Below are 22555 nucleotides of genomic sequence, written 5' to 3' on the forward strand. Positions count from 1 at the left end.
CTTACCTAAAAGTTGTGTTTGACTTGAGGACACAGACTACTCAGCAGGCTGAACTAACTTTCCAGGTCACAGCTTTAAATTAACAAGGGAAGCAGAAAATAAAGACTTGCTCTGCTTGTTGTTGCTGGGTTCCCTCTTATCACACTAAGATTCATTTTAACACTCAAGTGTATATAAACCATAGGCTCATATTTGTTGAGTTCCTACAGTTTTCTATGTGCCAAAAAGAACTTCAAAGGTAAGTTTCCTGCCTCCTGCTTGAGGCATCTAATGACAGTGGGAGCTTTGCTTTAAAAGGCTCAGTGTATGGAGCCCTGGGATGATTTAATTATAGGGGGCTTCCTAATTTGTTATTCTTATCCAGAATACGAAGCCATTCAATTCAGTAAAATATCTCCTGCTTGAGTCATGGGGTGAAAAGCACAGGGTGCAGGTGAACTAAAGCAGCTTTATCTCTGGAGTGCTATTCCCATTGACATTGTATATGTGATTAGGCAGCCAGAAAATCATCATAGACTATGAACTCTGCTTTCCCCCTGATTTATCAGTGGCCCAAAATAGGATATAGTTTAGTTTAATTCAAGGTCAGCAGAAATTCAATATGAAAACACTTGAGTCCATTAGGAAATAGGTGGAAGTGGTGGAGAAAATGAGCTAGTCTTCTGTGTGGGGGGAGCAGTTAGCAACTTTGTTGGGGGGAGGCGTTTACTCCAGAGGCTGTGGGAGAGAACTCAATAATTGAAGGAGGCCATTGTGGAGGTGGTGAGGGGCTGTAGCAGGGATACTATTAAAATAGGTTTATATCTTCTTTCTCTCTCTTTTTTTTTTTTTTCTTTTCTTTTGAGCCAGGGTCTCATTCTGTCTCCCAGGCTGGAGTGCAGTGATCCAATCTCAGCTCACTGCAACCTCCGCCTCTGCGGCTCAAGCGATCCTCCCACCTCAGCCTCCCCAGGGGGACGACAGGGAGGGACTGGGACTACAGGCGTGTGCCACCACGCTTGGCTAATGTTTTTGTTTTTTTGGTTTTTTTTTTTTTTTGAGACAGAGTCTCACTCTGTTGCCAGGCTGGAGTACAGTGGCGCCATCTCACCTCACTGCAGCCTCCGCCACCCAGGCTCAAGCGATTCTCATGCCTCATTCTTCCAAGTAGCTGGGACTACAGGTGGGAGCCACCATCCTCGGCTAATTTTTCCATTTTTTGTAGAGACAGAGTTTCACCATATTGTCCAGGCTAGTAATGTTTTTTGTTTGTTTGTTTTTGTTTTTACTTTTTTTTTTTTTTTTGTAGAGATGAGGTCTCACCATATTGCCCAGGCTGGTCTCAAATTCTTAGGCTCCTTCTGCCTGGGCCTCCCAAAGTGCTGGGATTACAGATGTGAGCCACCAACCCTGGACTAGGTTTACATTTTCAATTGAATGTGCCACCCTCAAAAACAGGTCTGCCTTTTTAAATTGGAGGGTGGCTTACATGTTATGGTTGATTGTTGTCAGTGACAGTGTACTTGGTGCAAACTCTTTCAACATGTCATTTTATTAGTCTACTTTGCCTTTTAGTCTAGCCAGACACAAGTGGGTTCTCAAAGAAAAGAAGAAGAGTTCTCAAAGAATATGAGGTAGACTTATGTGCTGTTGCAATTTATAATTTACTGACACATAGCTGGCACTATTTTGCATTTTTTCTCTTCACTAGTATGTGACCTGACATCACATCTGGATTGTAACTTTCTTGAAAAAATGGAGAGGGCATAGTGCTTGACACCAGTTAACCCTGTCAGAGTCAATTATCTTGAGGTTTCTTAGACTTCTTTGAGTAGTCACTGGCTTTCATTAAATGAGTGTTCCATAATTCTTTTTTTTAACTGTTGACTCCTCTGGTTAATGGAACTCCCCATCTGTGGTTCATTAAAACAAATCTCTTCTTTCACTTGTTTTTTTTGTATTAACATTGTCCTACCTTTTTTTTTTTTTTTTTTTTGAGACAGAGTTTCGCTCTTGTTGCCCAGGCTAGAGTGCAATGGCGCGGTCTTGGCTCACTGCAACCTCCACCCCCAGGTGCAAGTGATTCTCCGGCCTCAGCCTCCTGAGTAGCTGGGATTACAGGCACCTCCCACCACATCCAGCTAATTTTTTTGTATTTTTGGTAGAGACGGGGTTTCACCATGTTGGTGGGGCTGGTCTCAACCTTCTCACCTCATGTAATCCACCTACCTGGCCTCCCAAAGTGCTGGGATTACAGGCGTGAGCCACCACACCCAGCCTGTCCTACTTTACATTTTAAGAATTAAGCAATTAATCCAACCTCAGGAAATCCTTATTAAATAAAGAATGTCATTACCCTTGTCTTACAGATAAGGAAAATGTACCGAAGTGGTATTGTTCAGTGTCAACAGATGTTATTCAACACCTACTATGTGCTAGGTACAGGGGGCAGAGAGATGAACAAATGACAGTTTCAGCTTTGTAGACGTGCCCACAAGAAAGTAAAGTACAGGCTGGGCACGGCAGCTCACGCCTGTAATCTCAGCACTTTGGGAGGCTGAGGCGGGCAGATCACCAGGTCAGGAAATCAAGACCAGCCTGGCCAACATGGTGAAACCCTGTCTCTACTAAAAATACAAAAATCAGCTGGGTGTGGTGGCGGGCGCCTGTAATCCCAGCTACTTGGGAGGCTGAGACAAGATAATCACTTGAACCCGGGAGGCAGAGGTTGCAGTGAGCTGAGATCACGCCATTGCACTCCAGCCTGGGCAGTAAGAGTGAAACTCCATCTCGAAAACAAAAAGAAAAGAAAGTACTATGATACTGTGCAATATGTACTGTAACTGATGTATAAACCGATCACAGAGCAGGAGTATAGAGGAAGAGAAGGAGTGAAGATAATGGACACCTAACAGCCTGGGTGAAAAGGTTAGTTTGTGAATAGTCCCTAGAGAAGGAAAGTGAAAGTCAGGCAAGGATAGTGGGGATTGAGTTAGGGGTGGCATTTCAGGATAACCAGTGGGTCCTCTGTATATAGAGACGGAGATATGTGTCACTGGCATCAATAAATGAGCTCCCCTTTCTGTGATTATCAGGGAACATATGACATTAATTAATTTTTTATATTACTTTAAATTCAAAGTAAAGGGCCGGGCATAGTGGCTCATGCCTGTAATCCCGGCACTTTGTGAGGCCGAGGCAGGTGGATCACCTGAGGTCAGAAGTTTGAGACCAGCCTGGCCAACATGCTGAAACCCCATCTCTAATAAAAATACAAAACTTAGCAAAGCGTGGGGGTGCTGTGCCTGTAGTTCCAGTTACTCAGGAGGTGAGGCAGGATAATCACTTGAACCTGGAAGGCGGAGGTTGCAGGGAGCCGAGATCGTGCCACTGCACTCCAGCCTGGGCAACAGAGCAAGACTCCATCTCAAAAATAAATAAATAAATAAATAAATAAATAAATTTGAAGTAAAACAATTACATTTCAAAGGCAAAACAGATTAAGGCTCAAATTGCTATATGTCATCATCTGTAGTGTGAGTGAGATTGGGTAACTATAATGTAAAAAAGTCTATAAAAAGTACTCTCCTATAATGTAAAAAAGTACTCCCTATAATGTAAAAAAGGAGTGAAGGGAGTACTCAGAGATGGCTTACAGATAAAGTTGGCAACATCAGTGGACTGGTGAAGGGGATAGAATAAGGGAAAAAAGGAGGCAAAGAAGTCATGGGGACATGTGTTTGTTTGCTGTCTATGCTAACTCAGTGAGATTAATTAAGAGAAAAAAAGCGAAATTCTCTCATGAACCTCAGCTGTCAAAACTCCAATAAGAAGTTTTGGTCATTTCTGGGCACAGCTTCTGCCCTGAAGCTTAAGTTAAACAGTTAATATGATATAGTCATATGCTTTATAATGATGTTTTGGTCAGTGATGGACTGCATACAGGTCAGCAGTGGTCCCATAGCTGAAAATTCCTATTGCCTAGTGATGCCATAGTCATCCTAACATTATAATGCAATGAATTACCTTTTTAATGTTTAGGTATGTTTAGATATACAAAAATATTTGCCATTGTCTTACAGTTGCCTACAGCATTCACTATAGTAACATACTGTACAGATATGTAACCTAAAAGCAATAGGCTATACCATTTAGTCTAGGTGTATAGGAGGATGTACCATCTAGGTTTCTGTAAGTACACTCTACACACAATGTTCACCAGATGATGAAATCACCTAACGACAAGTTTCTCAGAACATATTCCTGTTATTAAGCAATGCATGATTGCATTAAGACATGATTGGCCGGGCACAGTGGCTAATGCCTGTAATCCCAGTACTTTGGGAGGCTGAGGCAGGCGGATCACCTGAGGTCGGGAGTTCAAGACCAGCGTGACCAACGTGGAGAAACCCTATCTCTACTAAAAATACAAATTAGCCAGGCACGGTGGTGCATGCCTGTAATCCCAGCTACTTGGGAGGCTGAGGCAGAAGAATCACTTGAACCCAGGAGGCGGAGGTTGCGGTGAGTCGAGATCACACCATTGCACTCCAGCCTGGGCAACAACAGCAAAACTCCGTCTCAAAAACAAAACAATACAAAAACAAATGATCACTGGCCGGGCTCCCTAGCTCGTGCCTCTAATCCCAGCATTTTGGGAGGCCGAGGCAGGTGGATCACTTGAGGTCAGATGTTCAAGACCAGCCTGGCCAACATGGTGAAACCCCATCTCTACTAAAAATACCAAAATTAGCCAGGCATGGTGGCAGGCACCTGTAATCCCAGTTACTCAGGAGGCTGAGGCAGGGGAAACGCTTGAACCCAGGAGGCGGAGGTTGCAGTGAGCTGAGATGGCACCACTGCACGCCAGCCTGGGTGACAGAGTGAGACTCTGTCTAAAAATAAATAAATAAATAAAAATAAAAATAAATCACACAGGACCTGTGTCTATTGCTTCTTTTCTCATTCACCATTCTCCAACTAGGTTATTTCTTTGCTCCACATTAGGACAACCACTCTGATGATTATAAAATGAGAATCTTGGCCAAAATATTTAAAATCTCTTAAGCCTATGGGATTAATGAACATCAGTAAATTAGTTTTGTCCTATTAAAGGTATCACAGTGAGCAACGGCAAGAATAATTTAGCCGAGCGCCCAATGCTTATCTCCACAAGATCACAAAATCACTTCAAATAATGAAGACTTCTAGTTAAATACTTTTCTCTCCTTTTTATGACATTATCACATGCTCTGTGTAACTGCTGAAAAATGCTGGGTTAAGGGTGACAGGCTTCTGTGAAGTTGAGGGTTTAAGTAAGCACCATTTTAAGTACAGCAGAAATAAAATGGGCTGCGAGGCTTGTTCACAATGTCTACCATTGGCTTCCCATTTTATATCATTTGATTCTCAGTTAAGAAACAGTCATCAAAGAGCCAGCAGCAAAATTTTAAAGATGATATAAGGAACATAGCAAACACATTTTTATATTTGATCCTCGCTGCCTGGTATACTGGTAAAGCTAATTAAGACTGAATATACAGGTCTACCTATTCTGATTAGCTATTTTCTTGGTAAAACAGCTGAATTTGTAGAAAGGAAACCAAATTTCCTGAAGATATGATTAATCTTATGCAAGTTTCCTTTTTTTTTTTTTTTTATTGTTTTGAGACAGAGTCTCGCTCTGTCGCCCAGGCTGGAGTGCAGCGGCACAATCTAGGCTCACTGCAAGCTCCGCCTCCCGGGTTCGCCATTCTCTTGCCTCAGCCTCCCAAGTAGCTGGGACTACAGGCGCCCGCCACCATGGCCAGCTAATTTTTTGTATTTTTAGTAGATGCGGGGTTTCACCATGTTAGCCAGGATGGTCTTGATCTTCTGACCTCTTGATCCACCTGCCTTGGGCTCCCAAAGTGCTGGGATTACCAGCTCCCAAAGTGCGTGAGCCACCGCCCCTGGCCTGCAAGGTTCCTTTTATACCCTTTTACTCAATCCTGTTTTCTTTAAGCTAAAGAGATGGCACAAGAGTTTCCAGTATTTTGTTACCAAAAATGACATAATTTTTGTGCCCTGATCATCTTGTATGCATAATTCTTTCTGCCTTGTATCTATTTTAACTATATCATATTGACTTTAAAAATTAATGTCAGAGCACTTCCAGAATGAAGACATGATGAACTCACTAGACATTTTCCCCAGTAAAATAATCATAACTTGTGAAAATTATAAATAAACAATGACTGTTGGATCAGTCTGTGGAGTAATTTATGCCACAGGACAATGTCAAAACCACTGGAGCAATCAGCTAGTAATTAGCAGAGGCTAACAGCTGGGAGTGATATTAACAAAGATAAACCATCCAAAAACTTGACAGGGAGATGACGAAAAAAGTCAAAGAGAACCTGGTTAAAACCACTGTTGGTGGAGCGCGGTGGCTCATGCCTGTAATCCCAGCACTTTGGGAGGCCGAGGCGGGTGGATCACGAGGTCAGAAGATCGAGACTATCCTGGTTAACACGGTGAAACCCCGTCTCTACTAAAAATACAAAAAATTAGCCGGGCGTGGTGGCGGGCGCCTGTAGTCCCAGCTACTCGGGAGGCTGAGGCAAGAGAATGACGTGAACCTGGGAGATGGAGCTTGCAGTGAGCCGAGATCGCGCAACTGCACTCCATCCAGCCTGGGCGAAAGAGCAAGACTCCGTCAAAAAAAAAAAAAAAAACAAAAAAAACAAAAAATCACTGTCATCCCTGAGGAAGGAGGAGGAGAGAGTCAGGATAACAGTGTGCATTGCAAAACTGCACTTTTCTGAGGAGCACCATCAGAGGCTGCACACTGTGAGGGACATAGACTCTGCTGAACTAGTCTAGCCAAGTCACTAAACAAATAAACAAGCAAACAACAACAAAGACAACAAGCCCTGGAGACAGGGGTCAGTATCCAGAGTTGCTGCAATGGAAATGTACAGTGTACAACAAAAAAATTACAAGACATACAAAGAAACAGGAAAGTGTGACCCATTCACACAGAAACTGCCTTGAGAGGACACAGATATTGGGTCTAGCAGATAAGGACTTCAAAGTAGTTATTATAAATACATTCAAAGAACTAAAGAAAACTATGCCTTAAAAATTAAAGAAAGGGGCTGGGCATGGTGGCTCACACCTGTAATCCTAGCACTTTGGAAGGTCGAGGCGGGTGGATCATGAGGTCAAGAGTTTGAGACCAGCCTGGTCAAGATGGTGAAACCCCGTCTCTCCTAAAACATACAAAAATTAGTCAGGCGGGGTGGTGGGTGCCTGTGATCCCAGCTACTCGGGAGGCTGAGGCAGGAGAATCACTTGAACTCAGGAGACGGAGGTTGCAGTGAGCTGAGATCACATCACTGCACTCCAGCCTGTGCAACAGAGCAAGACTCCATCTTAAATAAATAAATAAATAAAAATTAAAGAAAGGTCTGATGAAAATGTTTTATCAAATGGAGAATATTGATAAAGAGAAAGTTTAAAACAAAAAACAAATATAAAATCTAGAGTTGAAAAGTATGGAAATAAAAAATTTGGCTGTGTGTGGTGGCTCATGCCTGTAATCCCAACACTTTGGGAGGCCAAGGCTGGTGGACCACCTGAGGTCAGGAGTTCGAGACCAGCCTGGACAACATGGTGAATCCCTGTTTCTACTAAAAATACAAAAATTAGCTGGGCGTGGTGGCAGACGCCTGTAATTCCAGCTACTTGGGAGGCTGAGGCAGGAGAATCGCCTGAACCCAGGAGGAGGAGGTTGCAGTGAGCCGAGATCGTGCCACTGCACTCCAGCCTAGGTGACAAGAGCAAAACTCTGTATCGAAAAAAAAAATTCACTATAGGGGCTCAATATGAGATTTGAACTAGCAGAAGACATAATCAGTGAATATATTCTGAAGAACAGAGAGGGAAAAAGGAGGAAAAAAATGAACAGTACATCAAGGAAATGTGGGACACCATTATGTGCACCAACATATGCATAAAGGGATACCAGAAGGATAGAAGAGAAAAAGAAACAAAAAATATCTGAAGAAATGATAGCCGAAAACTTCCCAAATTTGATGAAAAAGTTTAATGTAAACCAATATCTAAGGAACTCAGCAAACACTTAAGTAGGATAAATGCAAAGACATATAAACACAGACATTTCAAGAGCAAAATGTTGAAAAACAAAGAGAATCTTGAAGTCAGCAAGAGAAACATGGCTCATGTACAAGGGAACCCTAATAAGATTAATAGCTGACTTCTCATCAGAAACATTGGAGGCCAGAAAGCAGTGGTATGACATATTTCAAAGTGCTGAAAGAAAAAAACATGACCAAGAATCTTGTATTCAGCAAAACTATCTTTTTATTTATTTTTATTTTTTATTTATTTATTTTTTTAGAGATGGAGTCTCGCTCTGTCGCCCAGGCTGGAGTGCAGTGGTGCAATCTCGGCTCACTGCAAGCTCCACCGCCTGGGTTCAAGTGATTCTCCTGCCTCAGCCTCCTGAGTAGCTGGGACTACAGGTGCACGCCACCATGCCTGGCTAATTTTTTGTATTTTTTTTTTTTTTTTAAGTAGAGACGGGCTTTCACTGTGTTGCCCAGGCTAGTCTCGAACTCCTGAGCTCAGGCAATTCACCCACCTCGGCCTCTCAGAGTACTACGATTACAGGCATGAGCCACCACACCCAGCTCAGCAAAACTATATTTTTAAAATGGAGATGAAATTAAGACATCTGCAGATAAGCAACAACTAAGAGAACTTGCTGTGAGCTAAAACGCCTTATAAGAACATGAAAGGAAGTTCTTCAAGCTGAAAGCAAGTTACCCCAGATGGTAAATCAAATCTACATGGAAAAAGAAAAAAAAATGATAAAAGTAATTATGTAAATAATTATAAGAGTGTGTATAATTACAAATTTTTTCTCCTTTCTTTCCTTAACTCATTCAATTGTATGAATATAATTGTATTTTTGGATCTGTAACATATAGGTATGTGATATATTTGACAATAACTTCACAGAGAAGGTAGGTAGGAATAAAGCTGTACTGAAGTAAGGAAATAATACCAGATGGTAACCAATCTACAAAAAGAAATGAAGAGAACTGGAAATGGTGAATAAAAAGGTTAACATAACAGGCTTTATAAATATATGCTTGCTTTCTTGTCTTGTCTTAGCTTCTTTAAAATACATAAAATTACATAAATAATTATAACAACTGGTTTGTAACATACATATGTAATATATATTACAAAAATATTAGCAATATGGGAGGGAGGAATAATTATATAGAAGTAATGTTTCTATATCTCATTGGGATTAATTAGCATACATTTGAGGTAGATCCTGATACGTTTAAAAAGTATAATCTAGGGCCGGCGCAGTGGCTCACGCCTGTAATCCCAGCACCTTGGGAGGCTTAGGCGGGCGGATCACGAGGTCAGGAGATCGAGACCATCCTGGCTAACACAGTGAAACCCAATCTCTACTAAAAAATACAAAAAATTAGCCGGGCGTGGTGGTGGGCACCTGTAGTCCCAGCTACTCGGGAGGCTGAGGCAGGAGAATGGCGTGAACCTAGGAGGTGGAAGTTGCAGTGAGCCGAGATCGTGGCACTGCACTCCAGCCTAGGCAACAAAGCAAGACTCTGTCTAAAAAAAAAAAAAAAAAAAAAGTATAATCTAAGCCCTAGAGCAGTTACTAAGAAAATAACTCAAAATATGTATATTCAGAAAGTCATTGAAGGTATTAAAATCATCCACCAGAAAATATTCACTTAATGCAAAGGGAAGCAGTACAGAGTAACAGAGGAACAAAAAACACATGAGACATAGAAAACAAAGAGTAAAATGGTAGATGAAATTCCAGTCACATAAATAACATAAAAATTAAATGAATTAAATAACTTTTTTTTTTAAGATGGAATTTCGCTCTTATCGCCCAGGCTGGAATGCAGTGGTGCAGTCTCGGCTCACTGCAACCTCTGCCTCCCAGGTTCAAGTGATTCTCCTGCCTCAGCCTCCTGAGTAGCTGGGATTACAGGTGGCTGCCACCACACCAGGCTGATTTTTGTATTTTTAGTAGAGGGGTTTCACAATATTGGCCAAGCTGGTCTCGAACTCCTGACCTCAGGTGATCCCCCCGCCTCGGCCTCCCAAAGTGCTGGGATTACAGGTGTGAGCCACTTGCACTCAGCCAAATAACTTTTTTTGTTTGTTTATTTGTTTTTTTGAGACAGGGTCTCACTCGGTCGCCCAGACCGGAGTGCAGTGGCATGATCTCGGCTCACCGCAACCTCTGCCTCCCAGGTTCAAGTGATTCTCTTGCCTCAGCCTCCCGAGTAGCTGGGATTACAGGCATATGCCACCACGCCCGACTAATCTTTGTATTTTTAGTAGAGACGGGGTTTCTCCATGTTGGCCAGGCTGGTCTTGAACTCCTGACCTGAAATGATCCACCCGCCTCGACCTCCCAAAGTGCTGGGATTACAGGCATGAACCACCACACTTGGCCAAGTTAAATAACTTAATCAAAGATGGAGATTGTCAGACTGGATAACAAAACAAGTTCCAACTATGTGATATTATATATACAGGATATACACTTTAGATTTAAAGACGCAAACAGATGGTAAGTTAAAAATTTTTTTTTAAAGATATACCAGCTGGGCGCAGTGGCTCACATCTGTAATCCCAGCACTTTGAGAGGCTAAGGCAGGTGCATCACCTGAGGTCAGGAGTTTGAGACCACCCTGGCCAACATGGCGAAACCCCGTCTCTACTACATATACAAAAATTAGCCAGGCATGGTGGTGCGTGCCTGTAATCCTAGCTACTCAAGAGGCTAAGGCAGGAGAATCGCATGAACCCAGGAGGTGGAGGTTGCAGTGAGCCGAGATCATGCCATTGCGCTCCAGCCTGGGCAACAGAATGAGACTCCATCTCAAAAAAAAAAAAAAAGATATGCCATCTAAACAGCAACCTTAAGGGAGCTGCAATGTCTATATTACTATCAGAAAAGATAGACTTTAAAACAAAAAATGTTAGCTAGGTGTGGTGGAATGCACCTGTAGTCCCCACTACTCAGGAGGCTGTGGTGGGAGGATTGCTTGAGTCAAGAAGTTCAAGACTGTAGTGTGCTATGAGTGCATCTGTGACTAGCCACTGCACTCCAGCCTAAGCATCATAGTGAGACCCTATCTCTAAATAAAATAAAAACAAAAAAGACAGAAAGATTACTAGAAATAAATTGGGACATTTTATAATGAAAAAAGGGTTAATTCCAAAGTATTAATATATAACAGTCATAAACACATATGCCCCTAACAGCACAGCCCTAAAATAAATGAAACAAAACTAACAGAATTGAAAGGAGAAATAGACTCTTCAACAATTATGGTTGGATACTGCAATATCCTACTTTCAATACTAAATAGTATGACTAGGCAGTAGGCCAACTAAGATATAGAAGACTTGAACAACAAGATAAACTACATTTATTAATAACAGATATCTGTAGAAAACTCTACCTATTAACAACTGAATACACATTCTTCTCAATTGCATGTGGAACATTCTCCCAGAAGACCATATGCTAGACATAAAATAAGGTTCAATAAAGTTAAAATAATTGAAATTATACAAAGCATGTCCTCTGAGCACAACAAAATGAAATTAGACATTGATAACAGAAGGAAATTTGGGATATTCAAAAATATGTGCATATTAAGCAACACACTTATAAAAAGACAAAATCACAAGGGAAAATGGAAAATACTAAGAAATGGATGAAAATGCAAAAACAGCATACCAAAATTTATGAGATGCAATTAAAGAAGTGTTTGGAGTATTTCTTTTGATAGCTATAAACACCTATATTAAAACAGAAGAAAGATCTCAAATCAGTAACTTAAACTTCCATCTTAATAAACTGGAAAAAGAAGGACAAAGTAAACCTAAAGCAACAAGAAGTAAATAAATAACAACAATTAGAGCAAAAATTAATAAAATAGAGAACAGAAAATAATAGAGAAAAATCAACAAAACCAAAAATTGGTCTTTGAAAGATCAACAAAGTTGATAAATTTTAACTCACCAAGAAAAAAAAGAAGACCAAATTACTAAAATCAGCAAAGAAAGAGGGAACATAACTACCAACTTCACAGAAATAAAAAGAATTATTAAGAATTATTAAATTCTAATTTTAAAGAATACTATAAACAATTATATATGAAGAAATTAATAAATGAAATGGGCCAATTCCTAGAAAGATACAATCTACCAAAACTGACTCAAGAAAAAAATAGAAAATCTGAATAAACCTATAACAAAAAAGCAATTGAATCAGTAACTTATTATTATTATTTTTTTGAGACAGGCTTTCGTTCTGTTTCCAAGGCTGGAGTACAGTGGTGTGATCACAGCTTACTGCACCCTTGACTGCCTGGGTTCAAGAGATCCTCCAGCCTCAGCCTCCTGAGTAGCTGGGACCACAGGCAGGTGCCACCACACCTGCTAATTGTTTAAATTATTAGTAGAGATGAGGTCACATTATATTATCTAAGATGGTCTTCAACTTCTGGGCTTAAGCCATCCTCCCACTTCAGCCTCCCGAAGTGTTTAAGATCTTCTTTTTTCTTTTTTCTTTTTTCTTTTTTGAGACGGAGTCTTGCTCTGTCGCCAGGCTGCAGTGCAGTGGCACGATCTTGGCTCACTGCAACCTCTGCCTCCTGGGTTCAAGGGATTCCCCTGCCTCAGCCTACAGAGTAGCTAGGACTGCAGGTGCGTGCCACCACGCCTGGCTAATTTTTTGTATTTTAGTAGAGACGAGTTTTCACCATGTTGGCCAGGATGGTCTTGATATCCTGACCTCGAGATCTGCCTGCCTCAGCTTCCCAAAGTGCTGGGATTACAGGCATGAGCCACTGGGCCTGGCCAAGATCTTCTTAACAAAGAAAAGTGAGAACTGGATGGCTTCACTAGTGAATTTTCTTAAAAATTCAAATAAGAATTAATACTAATTCTTCACAAACTATTCCAAATAACATAAGAAGAGGGATTACTTTCCAACTAATTCTATAAGGATAGTTACCCTGATAACCAAAACCAAAGTCATCACAAGAAAAACAAAAGCTACAGAACAATAACCAGTATCTGTTATGAGTATAGAGGTAAAATTTCTCGCCAAAATATTAGGAAACTGAATCCAGCAACATATAAAAAAATTATACACTATAACAAAATGGAATTTGTTCCAGGAATGCAAGGTTGGCTTATCTCCAAAAATCAATTAATGTAACACACCATATCACACAATAAGAAACAAAACCACATGATTATCTCAATGGACATAGGAAAAACACTCAACAAAACTCAACACCCTTTCATAATAAAAACAGCAAACTAGGAATAGACTGACACTCAATGTGATAAAGGACACACACAAAAAACCTAGAGCAATCATCATAACACTTAATGGTGAAAGACTAAAAGCTATGCATGTAAGACTGGGAACAAGACAAGAATGTCCACACTTCTTCTTCTATTTATTTATTTATTTTTTTGAGACAGGGTCTCACTCTGTTGCTCAGGCTGGAGTGCAGTGGCACAATCTTGGCTCAGTGCAACCTCCACCTCCTAGTCTCAAGCATTCCTTCCACCTCAGCCTCCTGAGTAGCTGAGACTACAGGCATCTACCACGCATCTACCACCATAACTGGCTAATTTGTTTTTATTTTTATTATTTATTTTTATTTTTATTATTATATTTTTGAGACGGAGTCTCGCTGTGTCACCCAGGCTGGGGTGCAGTGGCGCGATCTGGGCTCACTGCAAGCTCCGCCTCCCAGGTTCATGCCATTCTCCTGCCTCAGCCTCCCGAGTAGCTGGGACTAACAGGTGCCCGCCACCACACCTGGCTAATTTTTTGTGTTTTAGTAGAGACAGGGTTTCACCGCGATAGCCAATATGGTCTCGATCTCCTGACCTCATGATCCACCTGCCTCGGCCTCCCAAAGTGCTGGGATTACAGGCGTGAGCCACCGCACCTGGCCTTGTTTTTATTTTTAATAGAGGTGGGGTTTCACTATGTTGTCCAGGCTGGTCTCAAACTCCTAGGCTCAAGTGATCCACCTGCCTTGGCCTCCCAAAGTGCTGGGATTACAGGCATGAGCTACTGCACCCAGCCTCTTCTTCTATTTATCTTGGTAGTGGAGGTTCTAGCTAATATGATCAGGTAAGAAAAAGAAATAAAAGGCATCCAGATTGAAGAGGATAATGTAAATCTATCTGTATTTTATTTTATTTTATTTTTTTTGAGACAGAGTCTTGCTCTGTTGCCCAGGCTGGAGTGCAGTGGTGCGATCTCGGCTCACTGCAAGCTCTGCCTCCTGGGTTCACGCCATTCTCCTGCCTCAGCCTCCTGAGTAGCTGGGACTACAGGTGCCCACCACCACACCCGGATAATTTTCTGTATTTTTTTTAGTAGAGACGGGGTTTCACTGCGTTGGCCAGGAGGGTCTCCAACTCCTGACCTCGTGATCTGCCCGCCTCGGCCTCCCAAGGTGCTGGGATTACAGGCATGAGCCACCACACCCGGCCTCATTTTATTTATTTTTTAATCTGTATTTTAAAATGACAGTCTTGGCTGGTCGCAGTGGCTCACGCCTGTAATCCCAGCACTTTGGGAGGCCGAGGCGGGTGGATCACAAGGTCAGGAGATTGAGACCATCCTGGCTAACACAGTGAAACCCTGTCTCTACTAAAAATACAAAAAATTAGCTGGGCATGGTGGCAAGTGCCTCTAGTCCCAGCTACTCAGGAGGCTGAGGCAGGAGACTGGCATGAGCCTGGGAGGCGGAGCTTGTAGTCAGCCCAGATCGTGCCACTGCACTCCAGCCTGGGCAACAGAGCGAGACTCCGTCTCAAAAAAAAAAAAAAAAAAAAAAAAAAAAAAATGACAGTCTTATATGCAGGAAATCCTAAGGAATTCACCTAATAAACAAGTTCTGCAATACAATATCAACAATATGCAAAAATCAACTGCATTTCTATATAGTAGAAGTGAATAATTCAAAAAGGAAACTAAGAAAACAATTTGTTTACAATAGCATTATAAAGAATAAAATAAGAGTAAAAGAAGTGCAAAATGTATACTCTGAAAATGGGAAAGCAATTAAAGCTGCCTAAATAAATGAAAAGTTATCCCATGTTCATGGATTGGAAGGTTTAATACTGTTAACATGACAAAAACCACACAAACTGATTCACAGATTCAAGGCAATCGTTATCAAAATCTCAGCTGGCTTTCTTAAAGAAATTGACAAGGTGATCCTAAAATTCACATGAAAATGTAACGGATCCAGAATAGCCAAGACACTCTTGAAAAAAAAAAAAGTTGTAAGACTCAGACTTCCTTGTTTTAAAAGTTACTAAAAAACTACAGTAATGAAGACACTGTGATTATTGTCGAAGGATAGACAGATCAATCAATAGAATAGAATTTAAAATCCAGGAATAAACCCTTAAATTTTGGTCATTTGATTTTTGACAATGGTGCAAACAATTAAATGGGAGAAAAAAAGTCTTTTCAACAAATGATGGTGGGATAACTGAATATCCACATGCAAAGAAATCAATTTGGACCACTTACATTAGACACAAAAATTAACCCAAAATGGATCATAAGCTAAAAAGTAAGAGTTTAAACTATAAAACTTCTAGAAGGAAATATAGGTGTAAATCTTCATGATCTTAGATTACACAAAGCCCTCTTAGACACGACACTAAAAACATAAATAACATATAGTCTGGCACACAGTAAAACAAACAAAAACCATACGTGACAACAACAAAATAAATTAGACCTCGTCAAAATTAAAAATTTTTATGCTGCAAATAATACCATCAAAAATATGAAAAGATTAAAAAAATGAAAAGATAATGCACAGAGTGGGAGAAAATATTTGCAAATAATCTAATAAGAGATGTATTTCCAGAATATATAAAGAGGTCTGGCCAGGCACGGTGGCTCACACCTGTAATCTTAGCACTTTGGGAAGTCAAGGTGGGAAGATCACTTGAGCCCAGGAGTTGAAGATCAGCCTTGACATTATAGGAAGACCTAGTCTCTACAAAAACGAGAAAAACAAATTAGCTGGGTGTGGTGGCATATGCCTATGGGCCTAGCTACTCAGTAGGCTGAAGTGGGAGGATCGCTTGAGCCCAGGAGTTGGAGAGCTGTGATCATGCCATGCGCTCCAGTCTGTGCAACAGAGCAAGATCTTGTCTTGAAGAAAAAAAAAAGAAAAGAGAGAACTCTTACAACTCAATGAAAAAAGACAACCCAATTTAAAAATGATTAAAGGATCTGAATAGATAGTTCTCCAAGAGGATATATAAATGGCCAATAAAAACACGAAAACATACCCCAACATCATTAGTCATTAGGGAGATGCACATCAAAACTGTAATGAGATACCACTTCACAACCACTAGGATGGTTATGATAAAGAAGATGGGAAAAAAAACAAGTATTGGCAAGGACATTAAAAAAAACTGAAACCTTCACTGGGTATGGTGGCTTACACCTGTAATCTCAGCACTTTGGGAGGCTGAGGCAGGCAGATGGCTTCAGTCCAGGAGATTGAGACCAGCCTGGACAACATGGCAAAACCCCGGCGCTACAAAAAACACAAAATTTAGCCGGGTGTGGTGGCACATGCCTGTAGTCCCAGCTACTAGCGATGTTCAGAATAGAAAAATTCACAGCAACAGAAAATATATTATTGGTTGCCAGAGGTTGAGGAGAGTGGGGAGTAACTGCTAATGGATATGCAGTTACTTTCAGGGTGCTGAAAATACTCTGGATTTAGGTAGAGGTGATGGTTGCAAAACTTTGTGAAGATACTTAAAACTATCAAATTGTACACTTTAAATGAGTAAATTGTATGGCATGTGAATTATCTTTTTTTAAAAAAATGAGACGGGATCTCACTGTGCATTGTGTTGCCCAGGGACAGAGTCTCGCTGGAGTGCAGTGGTGCAGTCTCAGAGGCTCACTGCAACCTCTGCCTTCTGGGTTTCAGCGATTCTCGTGCCTCAGCCTCCGGAGTAGCTGGGATTACAGGTGCCCGTATATTTTATAATATATTCCATAATTAATCGCTCCGTATTAAACTTGCTGATGCAGGTCTCCAATTGCTGAAAAACCTGATACCAAGTTTTTCAATGGGATTTTTTTGTTTGTTTGTTTGTTTAAGAGATGGGGTCTCACCATGTTTCTCAGGCTGGCCTTGAACTCCTGGGCTCAAGTGATCCTCCAGCCTCAGCCTCTCAAAGGCTGGGACTACAGGCATGTAGCACTTTGCCTGACTCAAGGGGAATTTTTAGTAAGAGTATATAATCCAAGTCTGTAGCAGTTGGAGGATGTCGTACCACGCTGAAGTGTCACACATAACTGATGACTCAGTCCCCCAAGCTTATTTTATCATCGTAAAGAAAGCTATTTCTTTGATTATTCCAACTCTTTCAGCACCAGGACTGCTGCAGGGGCTGGATTCATGCTACCTGTAGTTACAGTGTATATTATGTGTCAGAGCCAAGATCCTAGGAAAGTCAAAGACTAGGTTACAAGAGCGATTCTTTTTTTTTTTTTTTTTTTTTTTTGAGACAGAGTCTTGCTCCGTCGCCCAGGCTGGAGTGCAGTGGCACAATCTTGGCTCACTGCAACCTCCGCCTCCCTGGTTCACGCCATTCTCCTGCCTTAGCCTCCCGAGTAGCTGGAACTACAGGCGCCCGCCACCACGCCCGGCTAATTTTTTGTGTTTTTAGTAGAGATGGGGTTTCACCATGTTAGCCAGGATGGTCTCGATCTCCTGACCTTGTGATCCGCCCGCCTCGGCCTCCCAAAGTGCTGGGATTACAGGCTTGAGACACCGCTCCCGGCCAAGGACGATTCTTTCTAATCTTTGGTAAGCCAGTTTTTACAGAATGAAATGCTCTTGGATTGACTGACTTGATTGGGTAAGTATTCATTGTGCTCTTGTTCCATGCAAGGGCAGTCTGCAAGGGCCTAGATATGGGGGCCCCCAAAGAAGAAAAATCGGTTTTTCATCATATCTTCTGGTTGAGTTTCTTCCTTTATTATATTTGTTACATATGTTATTAAATTATTTCCATAAAAGAGGTTATGCTGAGCAGGTAACCAAATTCTTGTTCCCCCAAAAGACATGTATAATTCAGACGATTTATGCAATTAGAAGAAGGGAGACTTCATCAGTTAATAAAGTCTAGAACGTGAGGAAGCCCAGTCATTTCCAGGACCTTCAGATGCCCAAGCTGGATCCAGGTTTTCCACCCCGACAGCTCCAAGGAGCACGCTGGAGAGACAGACTTCACCAGCGGGAAGGCGCGGCACCCTACGCGCAAGGAACCTCAAGTCCCAGAATCCCATGAGGACTCCAAATCCCAGAAACCTGCACGCAAATCTATCCCGGGTGCCAAGTCGGCCGACCGCAGACGTGACCAAGTTGCGAGGCTAGGGTGAGGTGTCGTAGAATTTGTCCCTACCATTGTCCCTGCAGGGAAGAGACTTTAGTGATCTAGAGCTGGTCATTGTCTCTTTCACAGCTCGCGTGAAAGCACCCCTCCCGGGGTGTTTGATGCCATGATCAGCGTCTCCCATTCCCTCTGTCCCCTTTCTCTGCCCCCGTAAGGATGGTTCAGCCCGGCATTGAGGCTCCTTGAGCTGGCTGGATGGTTGCGCCCGCCCTACCCCGGAATGTGGGCCTTTGGAGCGAGCGAAGTGGGAGGGACCGACGCAGGAGGTGTCTTGGGCCCGGGCGGCTGTAGAGGCGGCGGCGCCTACGAGCAGTAGGAGGAGCCGCGCGGTTCCGGCTGCTCCGGCGAGGCGACCCTTGGGTCGGCGCTGCGGGCGCGGTGGGCAGGTAGGTGGGCGGACGGCCGCGGTTCTCCGACAAGCGCAGGCGGCGGAGTCCCCCACGGCGCCCGAAGCGCCCCCCCGCACCCCCGGCCTCCAGCGTTGAGGCGGGGGAGTGAGGAGATGCCGACCCAGAGGGACAGCAGCACCATGTCCCACACGGTCGCAGGCGGCGGCAGCGGGGACCATTCCCACCAGGTCCGGGTGAAAGCCTACTACCGCGGGTGAGTGTCCTGGGGCAGGGCGGTGGGCGGGAGGGGACAGGCCGGCTCCACTCTGCGTGGAGGAGGGGAGGGTGAGGGGCTGGAGGTGTTGTGGGCGGATTGGGCTGGGCGGGCGGGCGGCTCCGGTGACTCAGGATGAGTGACGAAGTGATAGGGGTGGGGGCGAAGCAAGGGGATGCAGTACTGGGGGCGCCCCCAGGTATGGCGGTGCGGGGGGCCAAGGGGCCAGAGTAGGGTCCGAGGAGGAAGCTAGGGTTAGAGTAGGTGCACCTGGTGTGGACGAGAGACTCGCCTCCTGAGAGCTTTGTAGGGGCCTTGCATCCTTAAGTCTGGGTGTATTTGGGGTTGCGAGTTGAGGATTCCAAGTGATGCCTTAGTTAACTCAGTTTGCTGTGGGGATAGAAAACGGGACTTCTTCAGTTAGCTGGCCGTTTTGATTACCAGCAGGCCTAACGCCTCTGGTTCTCTTAGATATACCTTCATCCCCGTTGTGTTCACGTAGTGTATCTGCACTGCCAGTATATTAGACATAGGGGTTGTATTTAAGAATCAAGTCGATGCGTTTTCAGGGACGTGCAGTGGGTACTTACGTGTCGTCAAGATTAAGTTGCATGTGTGTAAATCAAAATTTTGTGAGCCTTTCTTTCTCAGTGTTGTTTCAACGACTACCCGATAGGGTGAGATACTGCAAGGTGAGGAGACTAGCCTAGTTACAGTTTTAAATTCTCTGATCTTCACTCCCTTGCTATGGTTACAAGAAAAAAACCCAGTTCTAAGTTCATTGTGTTAAATCATTTTCTATCAGTGACGCAAAGTGCCCCCCTTCCTTTAAATTCAGTTGTGGTTTGAATTTTTTTTTTGAGATAATTATGTTTGGGAGCATTAGAAACATGAAATGTTAGTGTGACCATAAAGGTTGGAGACTGAGAAGTCACAGAAAACCCAGCTACTTTGGCTTGCCTTACTGCTTGTCCAGGTAGAAGTAAATTGCTTTAAAAAACTCAAGCAGTGCTAGGTTGAAATTGCAATGCATACTTTTACATTCCTGAGAGGATCAGTGAAGATAGCAAACTCTCAAACTGCCTCTCTTGTTTTGATTTCAAAGAAAATCTAAGCCCCTAAATGTTGTATTGATTTGATGTGAGGACTTTTTTTTTTTTTTATTATACTTTAAGTTTTAGGGTACATGTGCACAATGTGCAGGTTAGTTACATATGTATACATGTGCCATACTGGTGTGCTGCACCCATTAACTCGTCATTTACATTAGATATATCTCCTAATGGTATCCCTCCCCCCTCCCCCCACCCCACAACAGTCCCCAGAAGTGTGATGTTCCCCTTCCTGTGTCCATGTGTTCTCATTGTTCAATTCCCATCTGTGAGTGAGAACATGCGGTGTTTGGTTTTTTGTCCTTGATGTAAGGACTTTTAAATTTGCTGCCATGAAGCCTCTGGCCTCTGTTTATTATTAGCTTGACTGTATGCAGGAGTAGTTTATTGGAGTTATGTTGGACAGTATGATAACTTTGTGTTTAAGCAGGTAAAACTGATTAAGGAGGTTTTGATTTTAAATCAGTACCAAGAAACATGTGGATATTTTTTAAAGTTTGTAGTTGTCACAAGAGCTGTTTTGACTTGAGGATGGTCAGCCATGAACTTTGCAAGGTGAGAAAAAAGCTTCCTTTGCTTTTTTTTTTTTTTTAAACCCTTACCTGTAATTTGGTGAATGAGATGTTTCACTTTATTCTTTTATTTTATTTTTGTTTGTTTGTTTTTGAGACAGGGTCTTACTCTGTTACCCATGCTGGAGTGCAGTGGCACAATCTCGGCTCACTGCATTCTCCGCCTCCCGGGTTCAAGCAATTCGCCTGCCTCAGCCTCCTGAGTAGCTGGGATTACAGGCATGCGCCACCACACCCGGCTAATTTTTGTATTTTTAGTAGAGACGGGGTTTCGCCATATTGGCCAGGCATGTCTTGAACCCCTGGCCTCAAATTAGGGGCTCGCCTTGGCTTCCCAAATTGCTGGGATTACAGGCATGAGCCACTGCGCCTGGCCCTAAGGCTTTCAATAAATTCTTATTAAGTGAGATCATCTTCTCCAATGAGTCTATGAAAGGTAAGAAATTAGTGCTTCTATTTTCCCATTTGTATTAGTTTGACACATGTAAATAGGCCCAGTTAGTAAATGAAAATCATTGTAAACTCCTTTGAGAAGAAATCAAAGTCTTGCTGTACTTCATGGATTTAGATAGCAAATTATCTTGGCTTATTGCTCCAGTTATTAAAAAGAAGAGAATAAGGACATACAGCTTCTTTAGTGTTTGACTACAATTTTTCCAAGACATTCAAGGTAACATTGTCTTTTAAAATCTGTGAAATTTTGCTGCGGCGCAAATAACCTCTTGCCCATTGTATACTGGTCTTTGCTCAATGAAAGCTTTCTAATGGTACCTTCATTTCAAGCCTCATTTAAAGACAATATCAGCACTCTAAATTGTACCAAATTCCTGTCCTCTGAAATTAGATGTTAAGATTATGCGTTTGTATAGTCTAAACTGATGATTGTGGTATTACATAGTCAGCTGCTCATTAATATAGATGAAGCTAAAATGAGTCACGGACAAGGATAGTTAATAAACAGGTTGGCTAACTAGAACACCTACCTGATTTTAAAATAGAAAATCCTTCCTTTATACCAAGAAATGTGAGAACATTCTGCATTTGAAAAAGTTTTCTTTTCTCTCCAGTCTTCTGAAGGGCCATTATTACATAGCATTTCCTCTATCCCTCTACCCTTTTCTTTTCTTTTTTTTTTTTTTTTTTTTTTTAAATAGAGACAAGGTCTCACCGTGTTGCCCAGGCTAATCTCAAACTCCTGGGCTCAAGTGATCCTCCTGCCTCAGCCTCTCAAAGTGCTGGGATTACAGGTGTGAGCCACTGTACCTGGCTCCACTACCCTTTTCTAACAATATTTCTTTCCAGTGAATGTTGACTCATTTAATAGCCAGCATTTTTTTAGTGGAAAAAATTGCCCTCTCTTTTCAAAGATGTGTATAGTGTTATTATTCTGTTAAGCTTGATCTCAGTGAAAACGTGTAATCTCTCTAGATCTAATAACATTTAATTTTTTTCTAATTTTTATTTTATTTTATTTTATTTATTTATTTTTTTGGAGATGGAGTCTCGCTCTGTCGCCTGAGCTGGAGTGCAGTGGCGTGATCTCGGCTCATTGCAACCTCCGCCTCCCAGGTTCAAGGGATTCTCCTGCGGCTGCCTCCCGAGTAGGTGGGACTACAGGCGCCCACTACCACGCCCAGCTAATTTTTGTATTTTAGTAGAGACGGGTTTTCACCATGTTGGCCAGGTTGGTCTCCCAACTCCTGACCTCAAGTGATCCACCCACCT

General features: G+C 42.3%; 1 protein-coding gene across 1 annotated transcript in view; it reads left to right on the forward strand.

The window, feature by feature from the left end:
- The first annotated feature begins 18708 nt into the window (after positions 1-18708).
- PRKCI (protein kinase C iota) overlaps positions 18709-22555 on the forward strand; it is an 85399-nt gene continuing 81552 nt past the window's right edge. The window contains exon 1 of the mRNA XM_031009716.3: positions 18709-19146. Coding sequence (XP_030865576.1) covers positions 19046-19146 — 101 coding nt within the window. The 5' untranslated portion in view covers positions 18709-19045. The remainder of the gene's footprint in view (positions 19147-22555) is intronic.

Source organism: Gorilla gorilla, chromosome 2 (assembly GCF_029281585.2).
Source record: "Gorilla gorilla gorilla isolate KB3781 chromosome 2, NHGRI_mGorGor1-v2.1_pri, whole genome shotgun sequence".
Taxonomy (NCBI): Eukaryota; Metazoa; Chordata; class Mammalia; order Primates; family Hominidae; genus Gorilla; species Gorilla gorilla.